The sequence below is a fragment of the Nelumbo nucifera genome, chromosome 1 (genome assembly GCF_055504915.1).
Source record: "Nelumbo nucifera cultivar China Antique chromosome 1, China Antique-T2T, whole genome shotgun sequence".
Lineage (NCBI taxonomy): Eukaryota > Viridiplantae > Streptophyta > Magnoliopsida > Proteales > Nelumbonaceae > Nelumbo > Nelumbo nucifera.
In genome coordinates, this window is record NC_142649.1 from 168,282,296 (window position 1) to 168,301,324 (window position 19,029).

At 36.5% G+C, this 19,029-nt stretch overlaps 1 protein-coding gene across 2 annotated transcripts; it reads right to left on the reverse strand.

Moving 5' to 3' along the window:
• Nucleotides 1-11,010: 11,010 nt before the first annotated feature.
• LOC104596593 (protein tesmin/TSO1-like CXC 2) lies at nt 11,011-18,779 on the reverse strand. 2 transcript variants are annotated; one of them, XM_010257838.3, is made up of 10 exons: nt 18,359-18,779; nt 16,882-17,042; nt 15,999-16,782; nt 14,080-14,564; nt 13,877-13,951; nt 12,417-12,597; nt 12,228-12,323; nt 12,081-12,147; nt 11,643-11,805; nt 11,011-11,559 (listed from the first exon to the last, which is right to left on the reverse strand). In XM_010257838.3, the coding sequence occupies exons 1-10, from the start codon at nt 18,407-18,409 to the stop codon at nt 11,187-11,189; spliced, it is 2,436 nt and encodes an 811-aa protein (XP_010256140.1). In that variant the 5' UTR covers nt 18,410-18,779; the 3' UTR covers nt 11,011-11,186. The 2 variants fall into 2 exon arrangements, with proteins under 2 accessions (XP_010256140.1, XP_088751265.1); XM_088895139.1 differs by having other exon boundaries at nt 16,995-17,042; nt 18,359-18,539.
• Between the last annotated feature and the right edge of the window lie 250 nt (nt 18,780-19,029).

Below are 19,029 nucleotides of genomic sequence, written 5' to 3' on the forward strand. Positions count from 1 at the left end.
TTGAATCAAATCAAGACGTATCAATGCCAGCTCAACTCGATTGGGCCCCTAGTTCCACTTCTCTAATAAATTGAGATCATCATCACCAATCTTATTCTTCTTCTTTTCTTCTAAATCTAACTCCAACTATATGGGGTAAGCTACATAAATCATATGAATCATGTTAAATTATAAGCATTTAAATCATTTCTTCTTGCTTCAATTATATTCTTTTTTTAACCTGTCTTTTAGTCTTTTTAACCCCTTCAACTTATAACAATTTGTTTTTCTTACAAATGTTATAGATGATTTTCTATGCGTATCACTAAACCATCTTTAATCTATTTCATTATAATTTATCAGGGCTATTCCTAATTCCTTGGAATAACTAAAAAGGTTTTTAGCGACCTCATAGCTGGATCTTACATTTTACGAGCAACGCTCAAAATATTGATATGTCCGTTATATTGGTAAAGATGTATTGGGTGATATCAATATTTTTTTTGTTATTTTTTTTTTCAAAACTAATTCAAGAGAAACCAATTTAAGGCTCCTCAGAACCCCGATACACCCTCTGTAGGAATGTATTATAAAGCTCCCATAATGAATGCATATCTACCAATACAAGCCCATACATACAAATGCTTTGAACCTTGATTATGAGTTTTTCTTTTTTCTCCTTCTAATCTGATATGGAGGAGAGAAAAAACCCAAACTCAAAAGATGTATGGTAAATTGGTAATCCAACCACAGCCACATTTGGCTACATGATTTGGCAGTTCCAGTTCATGGGTGTATGGTATATTGGTAATCCAACCAATCTAGCTGTCTATACCCCTTTATGTCATATAAATCAAATAATTAATTGCGACCTATCATAGGTCATAGCAATCAATCGACGCTCACACTTGTATTGATTGGACCCTTTTGACCGTTAATCCAGTTCTCCTTTGGATGGGTTTGTGGCTACATTTACTATGGAAAGCCACACACATGTCATGTGTTGGGCCATAAGGGTTTTCTTGATGCCATGAGAGATGCATGCATGGCCCGGATTTAAAGTTGGGTTAATACTGTTAACAAAGCCCAATTTGTTATGATAAATAAATCTATTAATTAAATCCAAATTTGCTAAATAGAGTTTAGAGTGTAAAGGAGCTCTGATCTTATTGGCTCCATTATTTGCCATAACAGAGAACCAAGTAGGCAAGAACCACTTGGCACATTGAAGAGAAATTGTACATCAAAATTTGTTAGACAGAGAGACAGACTGAAAGTGGGGGGAAGCTATTTTTTGGACTTTCTTATGGAAAACGACATTTGAAGTAGAATTATTGAAGAAAAGTAGGATAAGGAGCCGTAGAGTTCTTGGTTGGATTGTTTGGTAGAATAGCTTATGACTCTAGGGTGTGATGCTGATCATGGAGTTTGGAAATAATGGGTGGTTCAATCAACAGCCGTTCAGGTATAAAATTGTAATTAGATAAGGCCAGAGAATTTGGAGGCCTTTGATTAACAAACAATAAAAAGGTAACAAATGAAATAGGTCACAGATGTGAGTTTTGAGTTTTGTTTTGCACTGGAACATGTGAAAAACAAAAAGATATCTTAGAGATGTTGTAATAATCAATAAAACCATGGGCTTAAAAAATTCGTAGGTGGGGTAGGTGCAATGCAATTTGCAGAGACATGAGATATGGATTCGACCCCTAAAGGTAGGTCAGCCGGTCCAACAAAAGTAGAAGCACAGAAATAATAACCTTGGAATTTATTGTCCTTGTGACCCTTGCTGCAACTATAAATGAGAAGCGCTGTCTGAGGCTCTGAGGGGAAAATGGAAACAAGTGATGAGATCAGGGACCCCTAGCTAGAACTGTTTCTTGAATATAATAATTTATCAAGAATAGAACCCAAGCATATATATATATATATATATATATATATATATATATATCATGGAAGTGAGTTAACTCAGCAACAAAACGAGTTTCACTTCACCGATAAAAGATTAAAAGATGAAGAGGCACTTAAGTACTTACCAATTAATCCCTGTACTGCCATTCTGGTCTAACTAAGACACTAGGCAACTGGGACATTGTTTTCAATAATCTTTTGGCTTTCTGATAGGCAGCTACACTTGTTTTTAATGAAAGTCATAATCATCATCTTCTAAGCCTTAGCCTTAACCCATATGGGGTCAGCTACATGATTTCTATTCCACCATTCTCTTCTGTTTAATATTGTTATGCTTAATTAAATCATTTCTTACCATTTAGACCCAATATGTCCTTTTTGAGCCCTTTCTATACTTGTAAGGGATCGCTTTTTCTATACATGAATAAAACTGGGAAACAATCAATTTAAGGGGGTTGGGAGGGATGGAAGGATAAAGGTTGAGCCTATTTAATTGATCAAGTCACGAGTACAATTTTGTTCCTCAACTTTTGGAACTGGTCATTAACTCAATTCAGCATCATTGCGTGATTCAATTATATGGAATCAACTATGAGGGGGATATATCTCTATTGTTGAACTGTGAGCCTTTGATGTTCTTTCACTACCTCATCAACTCATGTCCTTCCAGGCAAAGCATTATTCTAATCGTGATTGTGGCTCCATTCAATGCATCATCTGATCATTTTGAATTCGTTGAACTTGGTTTCTATGAGCATTTTAAAATCTACTCCATCAACTGTCCAAGTTTAAAGGGAAACATTGTAGCTTATAGCATATAGGATTTCTTGGTAAGGATCCAATCAGTGGTGCCCAAATTAAATAGAAGCCTTCTGCTTTAAAGAAATAGTGTCAGATTTAGGATTCTCAAGAAGGGAGTATGTGAAGATTGGTTTTTTCAACTCTCAAATAAATTTCTTTTCTTCAAGAAGAAATTATTTTTACTTTAGATATATGTGTCTCGGAAAAAGAGTAATTTCCTCCCCTTTTTAAAAAAGTAATTACTTCAAATGATGTGAAACCTATATTATATTAATAATGATCAACATCATCATCCCATCCCATTCTGTTTTGTTCATTACCATACCAATTACCAATATATCTAGTTGAACTTTATTACCATACCAATACAATTATGTACAAATAAGTAAGGTTTTTAAAATCAGATCGGGCAAGAAATCGTTCTAGGGTCCAATTCCTAGGTCAAACGGTTCAATCGTTCAAACCAAACAAATAAAATAAAAATTAAAGATAAAACTATTATCTGATTTTACAATTCAACCACCCGGATCAGCGATTCACTGATCAAATTAAAAACGGTTTTGGGCCAAAAATGGAACCGATTAGATGATCAGTCTGACCATCCGGTTTTAAAAACACTGATTTAATCTCTTAAATCAACCATAAAGTTTAACTTAAATTTACTATATAGATGATAATAACGCCGTACAAAGTGATCATTATCTATCACATTCACATATTAAAGTAAAGCCCTTCTTCTTCTTCTTCTTCGACCGAATAGTAAACACGTGGTTCCCCTCTTCCCTTCATAAACAAGTGTTACCTCCGCTCCTTACCATACTTAATTCGGAGTGGTCATTAGCTAGTTATTAAAAAGAATAAAGCAAATCTAGCGAGCCTCTTGAATCTCATAATAGATTCTTCTTTTCTAATGTGGAGATGGTTTTTTAAACTTTAAACTTAAAAGTAGGTTCACGGGATTGAACGGTCAAACCATCCGGAATAGGCGGCCAATTGTACTTGTGATATATAAATTGATCAAATTGAAACCTTGTCAACAAGGTTTTTTGAACCGAACACGGACACAAATATTGGTTCCCAGGTCAAACGATTCGAACAGATGACTCATTTTGATCTAAAAATAAAATAAAAAACAATTAAAAATCGATGATTTAACCCCAGGTCAGCAGACTTTTTTGGGTCAAGAACGATTGATTTTAGAGTTGGGGAAACGAGCAAAAATCAGTTAAAATTATGAAAAGGGCCTCCTACATCTGCCACACATGTACTGGTTTTTATACCTATGAACTTTGTCTTTGCTCTTGCTTGGATGAATATTAATTGCTAGTCTTTTTGACCTTTTGAAAGCAAATGTTCTCTTTTTGCCATGTCAAAAGCCGTAATAGTCCAAATTTTGCCACATGGAAAGAGGCTGTTGCCAGAAATAGAAGGACCCCTTTTAACTTTAAAGCTATAATTTCATCTTACACGTGTCAAAAAGTATAAATCATAAACATCTCTTAAAATAAAAACAAACAGTATCATTAGCTTAGTTGTTATAATCATGTCTTGTTTTTCTATAGATGAGGGAAAAGAGTGGCCGTATGTCCTCTAGGACTCCACCTCCACCTGTTCCTTTCTTTTCTTTTGATGTCTCTGTCTCTGTCTCTTTCTCTTGTTAACCAAGGGGGTCTGTTCCTTTTCATTCATGCAAAATTGAAAATGAAAATGGATTTATTTAGAAGCAAATTAGATGACTGAGCCTAATTTAGGTTGGACAACAACATAAATCATAAATGAACTATACTAATATAAATTTCCAAGGAAAATTCTTTTGGTGCTGGGGACCATCCAATAGAGCTTAATCTTAGTCTAGCAAACCTTCCAAATATAATCACAAGTTGGGCCATCCAAAGGGGATAAAGAACCAGGAACTCTTCAAAGGCAGAGACCCTGTAATTGTTGTAGTAGGACATGTGAGACCAGAGTTTCATCGCTACTGCTCACAACCCCACGGATCAATAGCAAGTAAGGCAAAATGCTACGGTTAATCAAGTTGTTTGGACGCTTATACACGTTAGCTGTTCTTGAGATAACCATCTTTTATTCCTTTTCTTTCTTTATTTATTTTCTCTGTCTTTCATGGTGCCACTGGATTTGTAGGTTTCAAACCTAACCCCTCCGACCACCAAAAGAAAGAAAGAAAATTTTAGTGATCTGCGTTACCACACTGTTGCTCGTCAACTCAACCAAACTTAGAAAGGTATCGTTTTACTTTTAGATATGCTCTTTCCAATATTAGGGAATGCGTATCTTGTCATCCAAGCACCCAAAACGAATTTTGTCGTTGTGAATATGTTTTACAAACAGACCCCGAATAGGAACTGCTTTGGCCATTGGTTTTTGGGTCAGTGGTTTGACCATTGATCGTGAATAGATTGGTCCATTACAATTTAAAAAAGTAAAAACAAAACCATTGTTTGGGATGAATGGGTTGACTGTTTGACCTCCCGAATCTGCAAATTGCTGACCAAGTCAACTGTATTTGACAAAATCACATAGTTTAAGAGTGGAACAGAATCGATTGCCTGGCCAGTTTTCCAAACTTAGATTATTGCTTTTTGTTTTTCAACAAACTTTTCTAGAATATAAATTTATATTTATATATAAGTTTTAATTTTATCTTTATTATATAATGTCAATACTTGGCTTAGCTTCACATTCACGCCATAAAAGTTATATATATATATATATATATATATATATATATAGGGACCCAGCACCATCAAAGACTACCAAAACCCTAGGAATAAAGGAGAAATGCATATATTAAAATTTAATTTCAATTGGAGTGTTAATTAGGGATAATCATTTCCAGTGATCGTCATCATCATCTAAGCTTTGTCCCAACTCCCAACTATATGGAGTTTGCCAAGTTGGCCACATGAATCATGCTTTGTTATTTCGTTCTATTTATTGTTATATCCTTCATTCAATTATGGGCATTTAAATCATTTCTTATATTTTCATCAAGTCCTTTTTGGTCTGCCCCTATTTGTTTTAACCTCTTCAACTTGTAACTGATCATCACTTTTCCTAATAAATGTTGTAGATGGTCTTTTGTGCAGATCATAAAAACTAATGTTTTAAAAACCGACCTAGAATTAGAACCACTTTTGACCACTAATTTCTCAGTCAGTGTTTTGATCATCCAGTTCGAATGGACGGATTATTCTAAATTAAAAAATTAAAAAATAATAATTAAAAATAACATCCAAAACTGTTGTCCGGATCAAATGGGTCGACAAATTCGACCACTCAAGTCAATGGATCACTGACCAAGTCAATAGTTTTTGACCAAAAAATGAGTTAAGGGTGAAACAGAACCTGTTGCCTAGACTGTTTCTGAGCCAACCCTCGGAGTCAACAACGGTTCAAAAACCATGATAAAAACATACCAGCCCCGGCCCAGCCCATGATCAGCCCTATTGTTAATGTTAATTGGCCATTCAAAGTAAAATAACTAACCCTACGTCCTCTCACACCCACACCTATTGACCTCTCAGAAACCTATACATCTTAAAGACCACAAAAGTAGCCACCCACAAGTCCACCACCATAACTTTGGAATTTTGGATATCTCACCTTTTTTTTCTCCCAAACCTAGAAAGCAAAGGAGAGGACATGAGAAGGGCCCTCCACAAGAACCCATCCAAATCACAACCGGGGTTTGTAGTGGAGCGGTCATATCCCAACATCGATCAAACATGTTAATGAATCCATTCCAAGGGTTTACTCTTTTTTTTTTTTAATGTATAATAATTCTGTTGGGTTGAGAGTAAGCAGGTGTGAAGCAGAATAACCACAGCTATGCGTAAGAGGCAAACAGAAAAAGTTATGAAGAGTCCCACTAGAGCCATGTGCGCCTCCTAAACTTGAGCAATGACCGACCGACCAGTACCCTCCCAGCACTCCCCCTTCCTTCATCTTCATGGATGGGGGGGTAGATAGATCATAGATCATTAGACGTAGAAAGTTGTTAGCTTTTCTTTTTGTATCAATTCATTGTTTTCACACACATGCCAACATCAATACAAGGGACTAAGCTAAGAGGCATTATTAATAAGCATTGAGATCCCACATGCGATTGTATAAAGTGTATATGATATGCCCAATGTAGTTGGGGGAGTAAGAGTTGGTATGCATCATGTATGTGGGGTCACTAACTCAATCGTTGTAAATTGTAATCAATCCAAACCGTTCAAATAGTGGACCATCACTCGGATTGCCTGTTGAAGGATTAAAAACTGGGGTGGAGAGAGAAAGAGAGAAATCATTCGATTTGGAGGGTTGGACCATCATCATCATCATCAATCCATCATCATGTTTGAGGTCAAATAATGAACTACAACAACCCATGGATGGATGACTTGGCAAACAAGGTTGACAAAGTCATATATAAGTATATTGAAAGTCAAGAATGAAAGCTTCTTTCCTCCAACAAAGTTAATCATGGCCATAAATGCAAAGACTCCCTCTCTCTCTCTCATCAGACAAGCAAGCGCTCCTGGGCCCTGGCTTCTTAATTCTAAGTGGGCTCTGTAATAAGAGCTGGCATTACTCCAGTACCAAGATTAAAGCCCATCCATTAAGATATTAGAGGTAGAAAACCAACTGGCCGTTTGATAGCAAATTAAGTGGTGGAATTGAATGAATTATTGCTTTATCTTTTAGTAAAATTAAGGAAGCTGTGACCTTCTTAATGGCTGAAGCTGAAGTTGGGTTGATTACCGCACATTCTTTCTTTTTATGAAAAGAACAAGGCGATAAGTCATTCAATTCAGCCACTTGAGCTTGTTATCAGATGGGCCCCAACTGTCCTGTGGGCAACCCCAACAATGAACGACGGTCATCTGAACAGAACTTATGTCTATACAAAATTACAAATGGTGAAGGATCTCCCATGCAAACAAACAGTCAAATATCGCTAACAGTCTGATGGAGCAGATGTTGGAATTAGACTATTATTGAGTTGAATAGCATTGGTGTCTGGTGACCTGTGATGCTTCACCTATGACAAGGATAAGTTCTTACGGATTCAATCCCTAGCCCAGTTTCGCAAACCATTGCCAGCTCAATTTGGGCTATGACCGACCCTTGGCCCAGAATTAATTGCTTTTTCTCGGCTCTAGTCCATTTGCAGAAATGATTTTAGCTCAGTCTTTACCATAGGGCAAAAAGCCCAAAGTTTGGAATTCCCCCAACACACAACCCAAGGAAAGGGGTCATATTCTCAAAACGTCCAACAGTAGGGCTGCAACTCGGGTTGGGTTAGCCCGAACCCAACCCAAAAAAAGGGTTGGGTTGAGCCCAGTTGACAATCAGGTTACGGTTAGGGTTGAGTTTTTCGAACCCGACTTTGAAACATTATTTTTTTTCATTGAGAGATTTTATAAGATTTTAAGATGGGAAAAGGTTGGGTTGTGTTAGGGTTAAGGGATTTTAGATTGGGTTGGGTTGTGTTGAAAGTTGGATTGGGTTGGCCTCAACCTTACCTAACCCGGCCCGACTTGCAAATGTACTCCAACTCCATCTGAATCCAGTCCTTCAATTATTTGAAGATGAACAACCAACGCAAAGCGTTTTTATTCTTTTTTTAATGGTGTTGACAGTGACAAAGAACGAGGTAGATCAAATTCCTGAGACCGAATCAGACCCCAAAACGTCCCACAGCACATTTCCGCTGTGTATTGAGAACATCTCTCATTCTTGGTTTATCATCGGGAGATGTTCCCAATACACAGCGGGGATATGCTGGGCTTCTTCAGTTCCATGTTGTAATGATCTAATAAACTAATCAAGAAAAAGGTTTATTGGACTACAGTATGGAACTTCCCTACAAAATACTGCCATATTTCTGCCATGTGGAGATCTGATGTGGCCATTCCAGTTGTCCACCAAGTAGGGAACCCATTGCCCGTTGGATTGACAGCCTGTGCAACCCTCCAGTACCCATCAGTCCTGTGTAGTGTGTATTGCCTTCTATTAGTAATTTTGTCTGTCTCAAGTTTTAATATTTTAAATTAAATTGGAGTTTTGTCACAGACTCACAGCTACATAACATGGCAGTGGTTGTTGGCCTCAATTTTGTCCCATTAATAGAGCATAGCGTGAGGAACGTTTGGACCCATTTTGGGCCTGGAGTCAAGATCTGCTGCACTTATCCTGTGCTTCCATTCTATCAGTGGCAGGTTTCCTATTAAACATGCATGAGTACCAATGAATATGACTATATGAGAAATACATGTAATGGAGCACCTCACTCACAGACTATTGGGAGTGCCAGATACCTGTCCCTGCATATAGGGAAAGGGTTTTTTTATTATGTTCAAATAGGTCATTCGTGACCTGCCATATTTTTGCCACATGGAGGGATGATGTGGCCAATTTGAGGCATCCACAAGGGATCTGATGGATTGACCAACTGTTCAATTTCTTAGTTGGGGGTGTTCACGGGTCGGTTTGGTTTGGTTACAGGGTATTTGGCCAACTGAGCCGGTTTGGTCGGGTTGGGGAGTTGGCCATGCAAAACTGATTGATCAATAGTGAAAACCGGCCAACTCAGGTTGTAGTAGTTTGGGTCGGTTGATTCAAAAGATTTAAACTTAAACTTTTAAAAATTACAATAATATTATTAAAAAATAAATTTACAATATAAAATATTGTAAATTAGGAAATATGAGAATTTTTCCACTTTTCAATATTAAAAAAATTATATTTAAAATATAAAATATTAATATATATTTATGATCGAATCAGTTCAGTTTTGGTCAGTTTACAAATGGCTAAACTGAAACTGACACAACTTGGTCAGGTTGAGAAATTACTCAACTAAAGTCAACTGAAAATATTAATAAACCAACTATAATGTGCAATCAATTCAGAAAAGGTTGAATTACCAAAAAAAAAATTGAAGTTCAATTTTATTAACTTTAATTGATAAAAAATACAGGAATTTGGATATACCGAGAAAGAAAAACAAGTAAACTATTATCTTTGACACATTAAAGGGCACGTTAATCAAAACATCCTTAATTATGGTGGAGTAAAGTACAAATATTAGAATCGAAAAAATTACAAATACGTACCCTATAATTTGGGGATAGTGATACTTGGGCTATGTTTGATTTGAAGGAAAAGATAGGGAAAGGAAGGGAAAGACAAGGAAACCAATACAAGGGTTGTAAAGATTTTCTTATCTTTTCCTTCAAACCAAACATAGCCTTAGGGCTCAACTTTTAAGTGGGACAACCAAGTACCTTAAACTTTCAAGAAATGAACACTCAAGTTCAGTTGTCAGCATTTCATTAGTTATCTGCATGAGATTTCATATGCACCTTGAAACATTTCAAAATCCCAATACTACCCTTTGCATATTTTATGAGACCATTTCACAAGAGGCTCTTTCAAGTTCTACTAGAGTGACTTTGCTTTTGAATTTGACCATTCTCCCAAATCAGTTCAACAAAAGGAACTTAAAATAGACAATTGAATAATTTTATCATTCACTAACGTAGTTAACGTGCTGGACATGAATGAAGGTTGAGGACCTTTAAGTGTCACTGCCCCCGAGATTACTGGATACTTATCTGTAATTTTCCCATTTGAATTTTCTTACTGCATTGGGCCAAGCATTTGTATTGCATATACCCAAATACAGTAGTATGTAAATTATCTTTTTATTGAGAACTTTGTTCACTGGCTGAGGACAAATTAATTAGTGGGATCATTAGGCTGAGTTTGGAAGGAGTATAAATACAAATATGTAGAGTGCAAAATCTTATATTTTGTATGTATTTACTCTGTAGTACTGCTTCTAAACCTAGCCCTAGGAAATTTCAGAGTAGGTAGAAAGGTCCGTATCAGCAGTTCTGTTTCTTGCCAAAAAAAAAAAAAATCATTAACTCCCCTCAAACTGGACATCCATCAAAAGGCTGTCCGTTTGGCAGTCATGAGTGTTTAAATACTTGGCAAATTACCAGTCAATGAGGCCAGTGAAAGACATGCAATTTCTGCATGTTTTTGTTTTTGTTTTTGGTACAAAAGTTATAACAAAGAAAGAAGGGTGCAAACTGCAAATCGACATTTTTAATAAATACAACAGAATAAATTTTTATGAACTATAAGATCATGGAAAATTATCTAAGTTTTGAATATGAAATTCATCTGTTTTTTGTTGTCCAATGAACTTTGTGTCTTATTATTCATCAAATGCTTTTGAGAAGGTAGAAAACATGGTGGCATGTTTGAGATAAACATGGGATCCAACAGCACAAATAATTCAATGAATTAAGAGAACATGCCATTGAAATACAATAAAAAGATGCTTTTACAGTAGTTGTATAATATTACAAGGCATTGAAAAAATACAATATTATTATACAGGTACCCTAAACAGATACTAACTACTAGTACTACTAGACAACATATCCAGCACCATGATTGGAAGCACTTCATTTAAACTTCAATTGAAAATCGCGGCTTTCATGGTGAGGAGTGAGAGGTGGAAATGATGGAATAGATTGCAGTATCAACTTCCGGCCACTCTTTCGAGTAGGGGACAAACCAAGGTGTGGAGGTGAGACCCTCTTGCAGTTGGGAGAAGAAGTCTTCACACCACTGATGGGTGAGCAATCACCTTTGAGAATCTCGGGAGTGTCATCTTCAGGGACGACTTGGAAATGCTTTTCAAATTTGTGTTGGGAGTGCACAATATCTGACTTTCCAGGCTTTTGACTGGCATTCAGCCCAGGAGATGACCCAATAGCAAGTATTGAAGATCGGGGTGGCTTTCCACTGGAGGAAAATGGCAGTTGTACCGATGACCTAGTGTATAACATAGACTTCAATATTCAATAACACAACAACGACAACATTAAATACAATCAACAATCATTAGAGTATCGAACCTGCATATCTGGAAAGATGGAGTTATAGGCAAGACAGAATCTGAATGTTGCTCTTCTTTTTGAACATCATTATTCTGTACACTTTGATCTACACCATTCTTTTCACAAGTTTCTGTTTCTTCCTCCTCTGGTTCAGCTTCTTCTGTACCTATTGGAGCAGGTCCTGCATTGAAAAAACAATAAATATTTAAGTTAAGAATTAAGATTAACTTAATCCACTAATACAATAAATCGGAAAGCAAAGAAGTTAAAGAACAATTGGCAATCTCATAGACAAACTTTGCATGGATGAAAGAATTCCAAATTTGATAAAGGAAATAAACCAATTGTCTAACGACAGAAAACTACTATCGACAAACTCCAAAATTTGTAAAAACAAGAAGCTGCTGAATATTTTCAGATCTTTATTGACTTGGAAACATCACATAAAGCACTCACCATCCTTTCTACCAAATGCATTCTTACATCCTTCACATCTGCAGTTAATGGAGCATCCAACACCACCCTTTAAAGGCAAACCACCAAGTCTAAATCAGAAACTATAAAACATTGAGAAGCATACAAAATGAGCCACAGAAGCAAAACCTGATAGCATTCACAATATTTCTTTAAGCAACTTGATTTCTTGCAGTTGCATCCTCTTTTATGTCGTGCAGAAGCTGGAGTTTTGTTAGAATCATCCTGCAGGAAGAAGGGGGCAAACACATAATTGTTTAACAGCAATTAAAGATTGTCAGGTGAGTAAAAAAGAACAGTTCAGATTTATTTTCTAACCCCAGTTTCTGAAGTATTCTCAGAGGTCCTAATAACTTTTGGAGCAAATGCTAGGGGGTTGCGAGATTCGATCTGTTTGCGAGTTGCCAGAACAGTATCTTCATGAATGGGCTTGTTAAAACATTCTTGACATGAACAAGGCTCCACACAGTAGACACCAGCAGCAAAGCACTCACAGTAACTACATGAGAAAATTCCATTTGTTAAAAGATGAGCACAGTTTAGTGGGGAATGAAACACAAGTTCCTAGCAAAATCATTTAGGTACAAATAAATAAACAATAATATTGCTGATGCATCATCCAATTCAAACTGGACTTTATCATCCAATAATAAATAAACAATAATATTACATGTGGCAGGATTTTGAACATAAGATCATAGGATCCAAAGAACTTTCCACTTAAACAATGAAGAAAATGCCTATGTATCTCCATCATTAAGCACATAAGAACTGACGTCATCAAGTAACATAATTTTCCTATGTAACAGAAAATATTAAAGAAAGTAAACATAGTTCAAGATGATACAAGTCTAGCAGGCATAAAAGTAAATGCAAATTACATGCAAACGAAGAAGCCTCCATAGAAAGTTGAAATGTATAGTAAGAAATCATAGCAGACAATGTTTCTTTGGTGCTTCAGAAGAGACCTTGTTTGCTATAGTTCCTTTTATTTCCAAAAGGTAACTGAATCATATATTAACATGTCCAAAGACATGCATAAATGAGATGATAAGAGGAAGCACAGAAATTTGCTAAAAGTAAAAGAAGAGAAAAAAAGTACAGCTCCAATCCATCAATCAGAACAATCTAAATTTGCATAGAGTTTTAATGATACAAAAAAACTCCCTTCTCATATCTGATCTAGCTAAGCTATAAGGTTGTGATTGGATTGTATTTGGATCAGATCCAGCTACATCTGCATCCAATCCAATTAGAAAAGCTTCAGATTTAACCCGCATCCACCTTATTGTGGATAGAATGACAAAGATTTGGCTTCACTCTTGAGGTGTCTAAAGAAACAAGGCCTTCAGCTAGAGAGGCCATTGAATAACTGCTTTGAAATCCCTTCTGTTTAATTTCCTTCAATACCCAAGGCAAAGCATACCATTATCTAAGAAAACATATTTCTATCAGCAAATTTCTAGCTTAAAGAAGCCAAAGACATGGGAGGATGTTCTCTGAGCCCATCCAACAGGCAGAAATGACTCATTGTGAAACTTGGCCAAGACTTGAAACTGTACAAATAGCAATGCATCTAAGTACTTGACAATATCAGGTAGACAGCAAGCCATCCAAGATATCAAACTCTCAAATACTAAAGCTATGAGACGTCTCAATTACTTAGAACCATCAGGTATACAAGGAAAATGGTTTGTGCTGAACAATAAGTAAGCAAAGTTACCCCGAATCCTTGAGTTTTTTTTTAACAGCAAACAAAGTAGATGTAAGAAACTTACAGCTTCAAGCATTTTGACTTCTTACAGTTACAGCGCTTGCAGGCATCGCTTTCTCCCACATGTTCTAATCTGCGCCTGCATGATATTAAACCTTGAATTAAAATCCATAATTCGAGGAAAAAGGAGAAAGAGGAAGTTGAGCCTGAGCAAACATCACAGATATCAAGGAGAAAGAGGAAGTTGCACCAAGAAAAGACACATGCCTCTTCTTTTTGGGGCTACTCTGATTAAACTCTTCACTAACTCCAAATGCAGATGCCTGAGAAGCATCTTGCTTGACTTGAACTTCTTTGTCAGATGGACCTCTGTCTCCCTCCATGGAATTCAGAGCAATGGGTTTTAGAGGATTTGAAGAAGGTGGAAAAGAATGAAAAGAGGCAATGGAACTTGGCATGCTTATAAGCTTTCTTCCAGAAGGCAGAGTTTCATGCTTGACAACTCTACAGTCCTTTGATGTAGTTGCCAGTGCATTCAAGTGCAAACCAATACCAGGAAGGATACATGGTGAAGAACCACTTCCAGGCTTAATAGGAACCAGCTGCTTATCATCGGATACATTTTTTCCATCAGATTGAGATGAGATTGAATCACTGCTATTGGAATCATTATCCAGTTTCTTTTTATGAACTCCTGAAATCTCAAAAACTAGACAACGCCTTCGCATACCACGGTGGTGAATAGAGTTGACCTACAGAAACAAGTAAACCACTTAATGCCTTATTATAAAATAAAAAATGTTATTCATAAGCACTTCTTGCATATAATCTAATGATACGAGAAAGATTAAATCAAGGTTTGGAACTGCAAATTAACCTTGCCCTAATTGAACATCACTTAGTTGAAATGGAAAACAAAAAGAATATCAAAGAGGTTCCTGAGGTGGAAATAGTACTAAAAAGGTCAGTCAAATAAATTCCCAAAAACTATTTAAAAAGTGACCTCATAAAATTTTCTACATTACTCCCAAGGTGACCCTAATTATCCATATAATTGTATACAAACATTTTTCACCATGCAACAATTTCACATCAACTTTCATAGGAATCACAACAGGAAGAGACGACTAATTCTGTATTTGCCAATGAAACAAGCAATAGAGGCAGTTAGGTCAAAGAGCTTCTCAAGTGCTGACCAACAATTTAATAGGGCTTAGCTGTTGGCCTACAGGCTACAGAGCCATGTTCCCATCATTGGAAAGGAGAAAAGGGAACAGTCTTCCGTGCTATCTGGTAAATTTATATATTAAATGGTTTCTTATCTTAGTATATCCATTGATGTGGAATCGATAATTCAATATTTCCCCAATTCATGTTACCATTGGTCCATCACTCAATTTCCAGGTGTCACTTGTTTTTTAGTGCAGTCAACAAATTGGACAAGCAAGAATTAACATACCAATTTTCCCTATACTAAAGCAGAAGAAATTCCTTTTATGGAAAAGCTTCAACAGTTAAATCATAATTTGACCTACAAAATACCATGTGTCCTGAACAGACAACACATGAAAACAGTAAGTGATCATTAATGACAGGGAAGAAATCAGCTTTTATACGTGCCCGTCTTTCTATAATATCAAGTGTTTTGACTCCAGAGTTTGAGATCCAGGTTTAAGGGCATTCATTTAAAATGTTCTAAATGTGCTTATGTTAATTTGAGCATTATTAGTTTACCGTAACTATATGGCTGATCAAAAAATACAGTCATTGTAAGATCACTGCAGGCATTTCAGCCTGACCTCTAATTCATTAATTTATAAAGTAATTTCAGTTATTGGAATCTCCTCCTGCTGGTACGTTTTTAGAGACCTCAACTCTTCCAGTAAAAACATTTTGAGGAAAAAAAGAACATGCCAGAAAGAAAATAACTCACAAAAGAAAGTGTACACAATATGATAAATGTCAATATTAGATATATAGTGCTCAAAAAAGAAAACATATCAATCCAAAATCAGAATAATTCATTAACACCAACAATGGACAAATATTTTCCACACAAGTTGGAAAGCCATTACCAAATTGAACCCCTGTAATAACAAATGAAGTTAAGAATGAAGGTAAAAAACAATTGTTGAACACATGCAACATAACTGAAGTGGCATAACCAACCTAGTTGGAACATTTACCTTGCAACCAAATGGAATGATACTTCCTGCTTTGTCATCCATTTTCTCACTTGAATCACCATTTGCTTGCTTATTCAAAATTGTAGTTGAAAGGATATGCAGTGTTTGCTCTGTTTCCTTCTGCTCTACAACTTCTCCCGGTTGAGTTGAAGGATCTTCCATTTCATTTTGTTCATAGGAGCCAACCAGACCAACAGATTCGCTTTTATGCAAATCATTGGTAGTATCTTGTGGAAACTTTGACACAAGAGAAGTTAAGGAATTAGTAACAGGATCCACTAATTTCTGATCATGTCCCTTAGGAACCTCTGTATCAGTGGAAGAATCAAAAATTAATAGATCAGTAGCATCAGATATCAAATTCTCCCAATCACATCCTGGACCCTCTTCTTTGTTTTGATCAGCCTGACATATCTCCTGTAAGTTTGCTTCAGTTTCAAATGAGCATCTTTCTTCTGAGAACTCTTGGACAATTTGAACCAGTGATACTGGTGTTCCAGCAATTTCTGGCACAGGGTTGGTTTTAATACCATGGCAAGGCATTAAGCCATTGTCAGGGCTACCACAATCATACCTCAATGTCCTTGGCAGCTCAATAGCTAGATTTGAATTCTCATCTTGTGGCTCCATAGTGACCCCCCTAATAGGACGCTCTGGAGCAAAACATCCTTGTTGATCAGCTGAGCAATCAGACAAGTCAACATCTTCCAACACGCCTGCACTTGCTCTGCCTCCATTTCTGTTGTCGGGAAACTCAGATTTCAAAGGGTCTGAGAAATTATGCCTGAAGACAAATGGAATAAATTTGTGAAAGAGTAAATCAACAGAACTGGGATACAGAATGGCTTTAATTTGCTTAAATACATCCAGAAGTACTTTTTACCTCCTCAAGAATCTTGATTCCTTCTGAGAACTAATATGTGGTGAAGTAAATACAGATGGAATGGATGCAAAGTTCAGGGAGTTGAATGTGTGGGTAATATGTACAGACTTAACTGGTTTAATGGGAGAAAGGCTGTTGATATAGTTGAAGACAGGAGAATCCTGCACGAAACAGAAGCTTTATTTCAAAACAGCCTTCCAACTTTGGAAAATATGGGAAATCAACAACAGAAAACAAGAAAAGAGAAATGACATAATATGAAAATAAGCAAAGAGGAAAAAAATTACATAGGAAGCTTAAAACAATATGGACAGCCTGCCTGTTAAGGCTTAAGAATTTTAAAGGGTATCATGCAGAAAAAGTAAAGAGGTGGTAAACCAAGTGGTTAGAATAAGGCACAAATGGCACACATGATAATACAAATCATAAAAAAGAAACTTAGAAAATGCAGAGAGTTGTCCTAAGAATGCAAGGAATGTTGAAGATGCTTATCAGAAAGACGTTAAAATATTAATCTGCCTCGCAAAAATCTATCCCAGAGTTTACAGGAGTCAATATGGGACTCAATGGACAACGCTAACATGTTAACGAGCAGAAAACTTAAAAGAGGAACTTCCCCTGCTGGAAAAATGGCATAAAGTTGGCTTGGAACTTAAAGCAGGGTAAAACATATACGAAATTCCACCAAAACTTAAGTTCCAGAAACATAAGAATAAAAGTTGGAAAATTAAAAACAAATCAGTAGAAAACCTCAGTGAAGATGTAGCGGGGACACGGTAAGAACTGAGTAGAGATTAGAGAAACCTCTAATCAAGTACATGCAGTAAACCTTAGAGAGATAAGATAAAAAAGGAAAAGAGGAGACAAAAATGCAATACTGGATCCAAAGGTTTCACAAGCATCAGAGAAAGATGGAGGAGTAAGAAAACCAGACTACAAATAGAGATAATTACAGCAAATTGACATTGAAATAATCTCGTCTTCCGACAAATGAAGAAGGAGACGGTTGGAAAATCAAATACCATAAAGCATATTCGGCATGCATCGCTATGAAGTAGAAGAAAGCACCTCATACTAGGAAGGAAAACCCTAATCCCACTTAAAATCTCCACGGCCTGAACCAACCCGAACGCATTGAAAGAACACGAGAAAAAACAATCAAATCTTCAAAATGCATCACATGAACACATCAAACGCCATGAAAACAGGCACCAGGTAACAGAGATCCGATCGTTATCACAAAAAAGAAATCCAAAAATATCAAAGCTGAATACTTTGACAATTATTTCTTTTTTGGTAAAAAAAAAATACTCTGAAATTAACCAAACTCAAAGACGAAACAATACCGAGGAGCTCAAACAGCTTCATGTCCCAAATCGAAACAAAAGAAAATCCAAAAACCAGTGTAAACCAGTAAGTAGAAAAAGAAATAAAAAACCAGAAGCAAAATTAAGAGCACCAAAAGCCATGGAATCACCTCGAATTTGGAAATTGGAGTGCCGATCTGGTTCCTATCGGGCGTATCCATGGCGAGGGATGCTTGGAGAGCTGGGAGAGCTCTTCCACATCGCTCTGTGGCTCTCACTCTCTTTTCCCTCTCTCTTTCTCGCTCGCTTGCTATTCACTATACAGTGAAGATTCAAGCAGTAGCACAAGGCGGGAAGATGAAGATTTTCTCGTGGTAATAACCCGACCCTACCACCATATTAAAAAAAAAAAAAAAAAAAAACGATTTTTTCTTCAAAGTGGAAAAAGAAAAATCGGTGGTTCTACTTCTACACTTCTTAGTTCTTACTTCTCTCTATCTCTCTCATCATCGTAACTTTTACCGTGAGCTTTGCCACGTTGGGTGCGACTATGTCATCTCATTTCTGAGGACCGTCAGCTTCCCGCATCCCGCTTCTATTCACTTTCTTTTTCATTTTTTAGTGTGCGTGGAACGTTTCTTTCTAACATTAGCTGTAATAATGATAAAATAATTTTATTTTAATTAAGATGACAATCGTGTGTAATTAATAATTATTATTTGCTTCTTTTTTCTGCACCAGCCCAGCCGTTACGACCTTATGACAAACGATGATGATTTGGGGCATTACAGTTACAGGGGTAAATGAGAAATGAGAGGAGTGCTCAAATCATTGGTCATAC

Bases quoted from the DNA above. Each gene is read 5' to 3' on its own strand.
- LOC104596593 (XM_010257838.3), bottom strand. From the start codon at position 18,409: ATGGATACGCCCGATAGGAACCAGATCGGCACTCCAATTTCCAAATTC. The intron at 12,598-13,876 runs GTAAGTTTCTTA...TTTCTCATGTAG, and splicing joins AAGTCAAAATGCTTGAAGCT to TTACTGTGAGTGCTTTGCTG. The intron at 12,148-12,227 runs GTTTTGCTTCTG...TTGCCTTTAAAG, and splicing joins AATATTGTGAATGCTATCAG to GGTGGTGTTGGATGCTCCAT.